Source organism: Lonchura striata, chromosome 17 (assembly GCF_050655825.1).
Source record: "Lonchura striata isolate lonStrDom1 chromosome 17, ASM5065582v1, whole genome shotgun sequence".
Taxonomy (NCBI): domain Eukaryota; kingdom Metazoa; phylum Chordata; class Aves; order Passeriformes; family Estrildidae; genus Lonchura; species Lonchura striata.
Genome location: NC_140719.1, coordinates 10,013,646 through 10,024,554, shown reverse-complemented (window position 1 = coordinate 10,024,554; position 10,909 = coordinate 10,013,646). Strand labels below are relative to the sequence as shown.

General features: G+C 44.5%; 1 protein-coding gene and 1 non-coding gene across 20 annotated transcripts in view; both read right to left on the bottom strand.

Annotated features, from left to right (window-relative positions):
• Positions 1-43: 43 nt before the first annotated feature.
• Positions 44-10,909, bottom strand: part of PRRC2B (proline rich coiled-coil 2B) — a 46,527-nt gene continuing 35,661 nt past the window's right edge. For 11 of the 19 annotated variants that reach the window (XM_085594155.1, XM_085594161.1, XM_085594165.1 and 8 more), the window contains 7 exons: positions 9,676-9,773; positions 8,917-9,044; positions 8,087-8,324; positions 6,512-6,688; positions 5,747-5,838; positions 5,121-5,241; positions 44-4,724 (listed from right to left, as the gene is read on the bottom strand). In XM_085594155.1, the coding sequence (XP_085450281.1) occupies positions 4,584-4,724; positions 5,121-5,241; positions 5,747-5,838; positions 6,512-6,688; positions 8,087-8,324; positions 8,917-9,044; positions 9,676-9,773 (995 nt within the window). In that variant the 3' untranslated portion in view covers positions 44-4,583. Of the gene's footprint in view, positions 4,725-5,120; positions 5,242-5,746; positions 5,839-6,142; positions 6,235-6,511; positions 6,689-7,478; positions 8,325-8,916; positions 9,045-9,675; positions 9,774-10,909 lie in introns of those variants that run through there. The other 8 variants (XM_085594162.1, XM_085594163.1, XM_085594164.1 and 5 more) reach the window with 4 other exon arrangements.
• Positions 10,662-10,744, bottom strand: LOC116184250 (small nucleolar RNA SNORD62). Its single transcript, XR_004149008.1, has one exon. It is a non-coding gene; the product is annotated as a small nucleolar RNA SNORD62 (small nucleolar RNA).

Sequence of the window (10,909 nt, the reverse complement as noted above, 5' to 3'; positions counted from 1 at the left end):
TGTTTTTATTAACTAAAATAACCAGACAGTGGGACCAGGGGAATTTGAGAAAAGCATAATCTGCTTTATTTTTTTAATTTTTTTTTTTATTTAAATAAGGAGAATTCTTTCATATGGAAAGAGCTAATACAATCACATATTTGAAAGGAGAAACAATAGGTACTGAAACGAGGAGAAGGGCAATAAAGAAGTGTGCCGCAACTGGCCTGGTGATTCCGTGATTCGAATTCCGGTCCGAGTTAAGAGTTTCCAAAAAATATAAACAGGTTGCACGTTACACAATTATCCATCGTCTGCCCTTTCAAATATCTGGTCTACATGAAAAGACAAAGAGAGGAAAGGCCAAAAAAAATTTACTATACAGGTCATGAAGTTAAAAGCTTTAAGGAGGACAGTATCCCCTTGAGAAACAACAAATGCAATTTTTACAGAACCAGAGGGAGGATTCCAGCTAAGGACAATGCCTCGAGACATGCTAAAGGGTGAGCGCCTCACTGCTGCAGCTGTGATTCCTGGGGGACAGTCAAGGACATCTGGAGCAGCCAGAACAAGCCACTAAACCCAAGGGAGTGTCTATGGCCACTGGAAAAACTGGTGGTCTTTGCATTAAAATAAACAACAAGAATAGCTGGATTCTGAAGCAAAAAAGAGACAGCTAAATGCACCTTTTCTGTCCATGTGCCACAACTAAGCACGCTGGTGGCTGTCGTAAATTAAATTTTATTCACAAATAAAACTTTCTTACGAAGAAACTGGGTTGCTGAATAAAAAATAACCAGGAATTAAGCTGTGCTTAGCCAGCCTGGAGCAAAAGGAGATGCAACAGAAGGAGGTCCTGGCATGCAGGGGTGCTGGCTGCAACGTGAGAATACCCATCTATGAACACTCAGGAAGCACAGGGCAGCTCGTGGCTTTGCAGCATTCCTGCAAGGAAGGTGTTGATGGAGCGAGCGCCTCTGCGTGAGCACCACACACACAACGGGCAGCAAACACATCCAGAGGTGCTGCCACTGCACAGCTGGCACAGCCAGGAGCAAGCTATGGAACACCAACAGCAATGCCTGTGGCACTGGTGACTGTGCTGCTTCTGCTTGTCGTTTAAAATACACTGGAGTGCCTTTTTATGCCCTTTTTATTCTTCCAAGACATCAATGCTGATTTAAGAGTTAACAGCAGAAGTGGTGAGGGCAGCAGCGCTGACTGGAGCTGCTGGCCATGGCTCACTGTGCAACAGGGAACTGATCACACGGGTGCTTCAGACCCTCTGCTCACAAAGAGCAGCAGGGGCAGCCTCTGAACATTCCTGCTTCTTGCTGGAAAGATGGGATCCACCTTTCCCTCCCACTGCACCCTGCACCTTTCCCAGCAGGAGGGAATTTGGTAGCTGACTTCCAGTCAAAGCTAAAGCAACTCACAAAGGAATAAATCAGCAATAAATCAAGCCTTCAATATGCAGACAGCAAGCAGAAGGACCCTCTGTAACTGCATTGACACATTCTGTGCATCTCCATCCTCCTCTCCACACCGGATTTTTATCAGCATTCCAGCTCCCTTGGCTTTTCTGCTCCTTTGAGGATCTGAGGCGTTTCCTTTTGACTCCAGAGCACCACAAACTGCACTAACCTTGGACTAGCTTTAAACAAACAAACAAACAAGCAAAAATATATGCCAGAGAAGGATATTGCACCGTAGAAATTTGGGCTCTAAAACTGCTTTCCATCACACAAAACTCCACTAAGTGAGAGAGTCTTGCCAACTGCAGCTGACAGTCACGCAAAGTTGAGAAGTGGAATGAAGCTCACATGCATTTCTTGGCCTTTCCTGCACAGAATAATTCAGACATAATATATAAATAGAGCAGTGAAACAATTACTTTTTCACCTAGACCTACAACATCAAATACGTATAAATAAATTCTAGTGTTTTATTCTGTTGGGGGGAGGAGTGGAGGGATTAAAAGAGAAAGAAGGGTGACCTTTTTCAACAGGAAGTTTTGTAGTTCTGATGGCATGTACACCAGAGGGACTGCAGTAACTTGGATCTTGCAATAACCCAGTTTCTCCAACACGTTTGACCATTTTGAAGTCACACAGGTGGGAGGAAGGAGGTTAGTGTCTTTGTAAAGCTGAAGTAGTGTGTCTAGAGTAGGGAAGAGATGAGGAGGGCTCAGGTAAGTCTCTTTAGCCATTAGTTAGATTCTGGGCTTGTATTAGCTAGGGCCAGCTGGGCAGAAGGATAATAAAAAAAATCCCAAACAGACAATTCCACTGTTAATGGTATTTCAAGGGAGAAAATAGAAACAAGGGTGGGATGACTTACTGGAGGTACAATCTTTGGAAAACACTGGGAGCAGGACTAGCAGATGAGGATGCAAATCTGGGAGATGTCTGAAGGTTGGGGAAATATTTGTCACTAAATCTCAAACCCTGTACTTTAAGGAGGATGCTAGAGAGATGCTGGCACACTCTGCTCTGAAATTAAAATCCATAAAACCTAAGGAAAAAAGAGCTCTTATTTTTTCTTAAAGTACCATCCTATCCCTTTCCCTTCAGGTTCTCTGCCATGTTCTGTGGGGACACCTATGGAGAGGGGACATTACTATGCCTAAGTTAGTTTAGGTTTCTAAGCTCTTTAAAGCTACTGTATAAAAATCATATTTATGCCTAGCTTAAAACTTCAAATGCATCCTTACAAAGTTACAAAGGATCTTTTTCCAGACAGGGGAGGGGTGGGGGGGGAAAAAGCAAACGAAGAAACAAGAACACCTTTCAGATCCCTTCCCCAATACATTCTTTGTTCAAAATATCTTCTTTGGAACCACCACCAAATGACTTTCTGCCACCCAGAAGAGGCCGACACACAGCCCGTGAGCAAGCTACCATCTCCAGAAACAGTTCTGTCCCTCACTTCAGAGTGACCAGCCTACTTTACATTTTGCAAGAGCTAAACAACAAAAACCAAGTTAGCTGAAAGTAGTTTTTACTTTAGACTACCATCAGGTGAAGGACTCCAAGCCCTTTCAGGAACTTTTAAGTCCGTCCTAAAAAATCTACGTACACACACACACACACACACGCACACGCACGCTCACAAAAACCAAAACCAAACAGCCAAAGAAATAAAACCCAACCTCTCCCACTGGGATCTTCCTTGTGTAGATCATCAAATACTGGAGAGGAGTGGTGAGGTGACGATGCTGTACACACACTATATGCAACTGCACCAGAGTAAAGAACCCTTTGCTGTTCACCTGGGGAAGGAGAGGAGAAGGATGATTCCCAACTGCCTCTGTAACCATGCACTTCCAACCTAAAACAGGAGGTTCCAAGTGTGCCTTGCAGAGGGGCTCCCTTACCAACGTATTACTATGCAAATTTTACAAAAGGCCATGGAATAGAGGAATAGAAAGCAAGACTCAGGGAAAAGAGCAAAGCTTAGGAGAGCAGCCCCGAGGGATGAACACAATATAGGACAAGTCTCAGGAGACACGAAGAATTCCAGCAGCCAAGGCAGGGAGCATGAGAGAGCATCACAACTACAAAAAGTAGTCCATACAGACCCGTTGGCTCTAGCCAACTCTTCTGACCCACGTGCTGTGAGAATTTTTTTTTTTTCCTAACAAACATTACACTTTGTAAATCTATGATTTACATTTTGGCGTGTGTTTTGCAGTCGCTAAAAAAATCCAAAACGCACAAAAAGGAAAAAATTAAACACCTAGATCTGTATGCGCTTGCAACAGAAATCTGGTGGTTTGGGTTTTTTTCCTTAAAATGAAAATGCTAAATTTTGTTGTGCACCGAGCACCCCGAAGCTGTGTGGAAGTGGTGCAAGTTTCAGGATTTATGCACTGATGTACTATGTGTCTTTAGTACACATTTCTTCCTACTGCAAGCACTGCTTCTATCTTAAAACAAAAATACTGAAAAATTAACAAATGTTGTATCTGTCCTGTTTTTTTTAATCGAAGTCTGAAAGACTAAATCATCTGAGGAAATACACCCAAACAAACTCGAACTCTCAATATAGCACAGAACCATATACAAAACTAAGCAGAGTTTTGTCAGAACATCATTTTAACTGAAGGGAATTCTCTTCTGAAAGGAATGAGGAAAGCAGAAAGAAGGGGGAGAATGAGAGAACATATAAAAGTTCTGCTATAAACAAAGATACAGCTTTTTTTGTAAAAACCTCAGCTGCCTTTAAAATGAAAAACCTCAAACTAAACCCCTCTCCCCCAGTTGCCACTCTGCTGAGACAGAAGCAGGGAAGGAGAAGGACGGGCTTTGCCAAGTGAGCAATCACAGCTACCTGTGGATGGGGCATGGGGAGGGGGAAATAAAAAAAAAAATGGCTAAAGCCACTTAAAAGTCACATGATTGGTTTGTTTTAAAGCAAGCAGGTCAATGTCATATCCACTGTTTCAAACTGCTTTGTTGGGAGAGGGGCTTGAATGATGTTGCTGTAGTCAGTCAGTGTGGGGTGGGGATAGATCTGGTGAGATTTTCAGGAGATCCAGTGGGGTCCAGTCTAAGCTGTGGTGCCTCTCAGGCAGCAGGACCAGCCAGGCATCAGAGGTGCTCCTAGGCCTTGCTCTCCTCCACTTTGACTGCCTGAGGTTTGATTGCTCCTGTGCGCACTGGCTTCATCTGGTTTGTGGAGGTTGTTTCTTGCAGCTTCACTGCTCCCAGACTGGCTTTGTTATCATCCACCCGCTGCTTTGCCTTTTGACACAAAAACCAAAGCATTAGCTAGGACAGACACCTCTAGGCAGGCAGAACAAGCAAACTGTGACCACCGTTCATGCAGGACATTGAATTTGCTCCTCTAACACCTCACATTTAAGGATCTCAGTGTATCACGTATTTGGCAATCCAAGTAACTTAGAAAAACTCCACAGCAGAACTTAGTAGAAATTAGTAGAACTAATTTCTCCTGACTTTCAAATCATACAGAATTACTCCTGGACTTGGTAAAACACCCACATACCCAGGGGAAAACACTAACTCTCACATGGAGCTTCAGTACACAGGCCTTTCTGCCTCTGCAGCCCAAGGCCAAGAACAACAGTGTAGAAGAGCAGGTATTTTTGGGCTGTACAAAGACCTCAGGTACACTACCTGCTGTACGTAGTGTCCTTGCACAGAGCCCATGCTCACTGCTGGTCCCGACGGCTTCCCGCTGGGGCTGGCAGAGCTAGGCCTGGAAATCGAAGAGTCGACAACATTCATGGAGTAAATTCTACAATGGAATGAGAGCCTTATTCATGTGTGAAAGAAAAAAAGACAGCAAAGCAGCAACAGACAAGGCACAAGTCTGTGCTGTGCAGATCAGTGAGCTCCACAATGCAAATGACAACACACGGGTCGGTTAGGAGAAAAAAATAAGTTTCCCAAAAGCCTTAATGACCTGATATGTCTAGAATGAGCACTCCCATCTTCAAGACCATAAATATTTATTCAACGATCATCAGATTTCCCACCTTCACAAGGAACAAAAGCACACACCAATTCCAACCTGTCTCTGAGATTCAGTGAACAAGTAACTTCATGCACCTCCCACAAAGTACCAGGACAGATGCACACACTGGCCCACGCCCAGCATGAAAGAATGACCATGCATTTAGACACAAGTACTTGGACTGCAGTGAGCACGTTCTGGACATGAAAACCCAGGTGGATCTCGTGCAGGGATGATGGGTGTTTCTCTCCCATCTTAAGGAGCCCAAGTTGTGTGAAGGTCTCACCTGTACGTGTGTGGGGATGGTACTGACCCTCCGGAGGACATGCTCTGTTTACCATCGGAGAAATGAAACCCTTTCATTTCCATCTGGGAGGACTACAGAGGAAAATGAGTGAGAGAGAGTATCATCTTTGCATTCACAAATCACTCATTACTTCATATAAACACTTAAGCCAAATGTTTGCCCTTCTCCCCATCATGCCCATTTAAAAGAAGAAATATTTTTCAGGTGAAGAAAGTGAGGCTTGTAAGTGAAATAATCTGTTGGTATTAAAGCACCAAGCCAGCAGCACAAGCAAATACAGAACCTGGCAGTTAACTGCTGTGCTCTCTCTCCCCTATAATAAGACAAACTTATGATATGAATCCATCAAACCAGACATGACATTAATATACCTACTCCAATGGACAAGCTTCACAACAGAGTGAAATATCTGGGCAGTATTCCAACTGTGTCTGGAGCTCACCACCCCTCAAGCACTCTGGGGAAACCTGTGTAAACATGTAATAAAACTGGAGACTCCAAACTGGATCAAGGCAGGATGTGGCTCCCTGGAAACAGAATGACGACCAGCAGCAAAACCTGAAAACTGCTGGCTCGCACTTTGGAGATGAGGGGAAAAGGGTTCCTTCATTTTAACAGCAATCCTTGGCTTGGATATTTAAGGATCCCAAACAAGCCACTCTCCCCTTTAAAAAGCAAGGAGTAAAACTTCAACGCAGGAGGGGTTACTGAATGCCATGAGCAGCACCAGGAGTTAATCCTTACCTCCCTGCTGGCAGCAAGAACAGAAGGCTGGGATCCAGGAGGGAGGATTCTTCGGGGAGCTCCTACAGGCAGGTTTTGCCCCTGAGGAAGCTGGATGGACTGTGGCAGAAGCAGGGGCTGCTGGCCAGAGCCGTAGCGGGGCAGAGGCAGCTGGGAGCCAGGCACAGGCATTGTCAGCTGTGTGACAAGGACATGTAGTTACCTTAACGGCAGTAACAGTCTTGTGTTTGACATGCTGCCTCCCAATACCCTGAAAGCACAGCCTTGCCAAAGGGAAGCTCCCAAACAGCGCAGTCTGGCACAGAATAAAGGCAAATGACTGTAACAGAGGGACTTTCACATGGAAATGGATGTTCTGGCAGGGCTGCCAACACCCTTATCAGCTGCGTTTTTAACATGCCATCAAGTTAACCTAACTGCCCTTAGATGGGGGCTGTCCTCCATTCCTAGAGCCCAGTTTTCCAGTCTTCCTCATGATCACTTCATGGGTCTTTTTTTCCTTTCATACAACGTCAGTGTCAGTGCAGTGTCAAGTGCTTTGTTTTCACGTTTGAAAATCTCCTACACTCTTGCACCAAAACATTCTGAGGATTGGACCTCCAGAGAAAGGGATGGGGACTTAGGCTCCATGTTTCACAGTGAGCTTCAAACCAATGATGGACATAACTAAGAGCAATTACAAAAAAATACTGTAGCTTGGGGCTGAGGCACCTCCTGTTCCCCCAGATTTTCTCACAATTGCTGGATTTGGGAGGTTCTATCAACATTTTAGAATAAATAAATAAACCGATCTAAGGCTGGCAACAGAAAACAAGTTACTCGCTTATGATGGATAAAGCATTTCTTCAAATATTTAGTTTGCCAGTGTTCTCTGTATTTTCCTCACCTAAGGTTACTTTCAGGATTAACTCTTTACGTCAGTCACAACATAAAAATCCCTCTGAAACAAAAAATAAACCTTAACAAGTTGCACAAGATAAACGTAAGATGAGTTTAATAAAATTATCAAATTTCTCCAGAGAATCAGAGCACATGCCCACAAACACAGCTATGGTCACAGTAGAATTCAATGTTTTTATGTGAACCATGCTTTATTAAAACATTTTCACACATTGAAATTCCTGTTAGGATTCTGCCAAACAGATCAGCTGAAGTTGTAAATAAGACTTGGACGACAAATGAACTGAGAAGACGGATGGATGAGCCTTTAATACAAGTTCCTAGTTGCCCTGGAAGCTGAGGTGATGGGAGAGACGATTGGGATTTGGCTCTCAGAAGAGGTGCTTTTAGGACAACCATTGCATTCATGGCCTCCTATGCATGCAGCACTGGAAGGTCTGACTTCCAAGTGACAAAATGACGTCTCAGCAGGGACAGACAAGGTATGAGCAACCATCTCATTAAATAAGGTGCTGCATATGTGAAACCATGGTTCACAGAACAGTGTCTCGGGGAAATCTTCCGCCTCTTTACAAAGAGTTTAGTTCAGACAGACATGTTACAACCCATCCTCAGAAACAAGTGGCTGTGAATAAGCCTGGACCAAAGGAGTGGCTCGCCAGTCCTGCTCCTAACCTGTGTGAGCTGAGAGTCCATCATCTGGGAGGCTCCCATACCAGCCTGGTTTATTTGCCCCTCATAAACCAGTGCCTGGCTTCCGTTCATGGGCTGATAGGGGGACCCAGACTGGGTTTTCACCACCTCCAAGGGCTGCATGCCTGGGAAGGCGGAATATGGAGGTTTCAGAGCTGTGCCTCCTGTCAGGACCATGGTGCTGGGCTGGGACAGACTGGGGTGCATGTACACCTGAGACCTGCAGGAAAAAAACATGCTTCAGTCATGATGCACAAAACCTTTGGAGACTGTACAAACACACCCTGCCAAACTGTATTTGGCCTGCCATCAGTTCTCAGGCAACTAAACTGACAGCTTAGAAATAAGCTGTGATGCCACTTTCCATTTTAGTTACCAGGATTTTTTTACTTCCACTCTTAAGCTTTTACAACCACGTCCCTGTGTTGCCAAACTGAACAACATTGTGTAGTATCTAATATTTATGTTTCAATTTCCCACACAACAACTTGTGGATTAGCAGTGAAGGGAAGGTTCAGGTTACCTAAAGTCTGCAGGAATTTTGCAAAGCAGGAAAAAAACAGGAGTTAAAGATTCCAACAGCTCTAGCAAATAAGAAGGGTTTTTTTACACCTCAGTGTTTAGGCTTTTGAAGCACTAACTCAGATTTTTCAGTCTCATGCTCCCTACACTGGCACTGTTATAAGGGGAAGGAAACAGCATTTGAACAAAGAGGAAAGTGAAGATGAGTGTGGGGTATCTGACCACTGTACACAGACATGAAGAACATTAAGAAAGCAAGCCACAAGGAAAGGAAAACAGGAAGCATTTACCTGAAGGGCTGTATGGAGCTGTACATCTCCTGGGACTGGGAAACCGGCAGACCACCCCTCAGTCCAAGCTGAGCTTGGGCCTGTAAGGATGTGTGGAGGGAAATGGGAATCTGTTGAGCAGCAGCAGCCTGCAGAAGAAAGTGAGTATGACTGAGAGGTACAAGAGGAGTCAGAAACTCTCCAGGGCTGTTAAAAACCCATCAGTTTCCAGCATGAGTCAATCTGCAGTGACAATTACCTACACTGGACCTTTGGCCAGCCCTGCATCGTTCCCCAGATCAGCAGCACTGCCAGGGAAGACACTGCCCAGGCACCCAGAGGTTGATGCCTACAAGAGGCATTTGATGAACATGAGGGAACCAACATGCTCTTCACATAAAAGCAGGCAGTGACAATCCCAGCTCTCACCTGCCTGTACTCCACCTTGAAAGAGCTCTCTCCAGCCCTATCAACATCTTATTTACTAGTGAAGTTACTCATTATTATTGACTGGCTGGGGAATTCACTGAAAGTCACTTCCATCTCACTCAGGCCTCAGCATCTGCTTCAGTTAAAACCAGTCCAAGGGCACTGGTACAGAAGAGGAAGAGCTCCTAAATTCCCTCCCTTCAGTTCCACTAACCCCTGACACCCACTGGGAAGAAGCATTCAAGGAACCTAAAGGGAGACTGGGCTATGAAAGTGAAAAATTACTCATTGTTTCTTAAATGCCACCATGAAGAATCCTTGAAATACTTGGAAGCTGTACTGCTCCCTTACCTGTTGGTAGCTTTGCTGCTGAGGTATTGTCTGAGGGACCAGGCGGGGCTGACTTGCAAACACATGGCCATCCAGATACAGGGGTGGAATATGGTTACCTGGACATCAGAAAAGGCAGGCTGTAAATTCAAGGTACAGGGAAGATACAGGCACAGTAGACTGCAGAGATCTGCAGGTCAATACTATTTCCTACCTTTCAGCAATTTAACAAAAACATAGTACCCATTCAGAAGAGTCAGTAAAGCTCCTAAATCCACATACCAACATCAGCAGTAGTAGGATTGCTAAGAATTAATCATACCTTCCTGTCAGAGGCTCAATGTAAACCCAGGTTTCCCACCTCCACAAAAGAGTCAGACACTAGCAGCTCAGAAGCTGGTAACCTGTACGCTGATCTAAATGCCAGAAACCTGCTCTGCAATCATCTCATCTTTACAGCTAACACAGACAGAAAGAGCCAATACAGCATTTAAGACCTTGACACATGAGATCTAAAAGCCATATTCACCCCTAGAGTGGGACCAACTAGTAACTGCTGTGCCACTCCTGTGCTTTTGTGCAGATATGAACCACAGAATTTAAGCAGGAAGATTAGGGTGGTTAGGAAGGAAATCACCTGACTTGGAACAATCTGTTTATCAAAGGGAAGCTAATAACAGTCACTACACATGTCACTCTGTTCCTGAACTGAGACATGAGAAAGACAGTGCATACATGAGAACTCCTTTGGGACCCAGGAGTCATCCTATGGAGAGAATCCTGGTACATTTCCTCTTTCCAGATACTCTCCCTAATTACACACACTAACATAACTGAGTTAAGCTTTTCCTTTAACTAAAATACAGCAACACCTTCCCCCTCCCAGACTTCTGTGAGCTATAAAAGCCAGTTGTCGTTTTGCTAAAAGCAAAGGGTGCTCAGAACCTGTGACTTCACAGGCAAAACAAGCAGAGGAATGGCTGATAATGATATTGGGACTGTTGAAGCCTCTCAGCCAGAGGTCTCCTCCCTTCTATTCTACTGGGCACACAGTAAAGGGTAAACAAGATCTATTGAGACATCAGAGAGAGACTCGCCACTACACAGGGAGCACTGTCTTAGTATTAAACTTTCACCAGTCACATTCTTCAAAGTGTGGATACAGTCCCTCTTTCTGTCTTGTCTGAGTTGTTAAGGATCTGTCAAATATCAGCCAGTTACTCTACACAGAAGCTCTTCTCACCATGCTCTCATC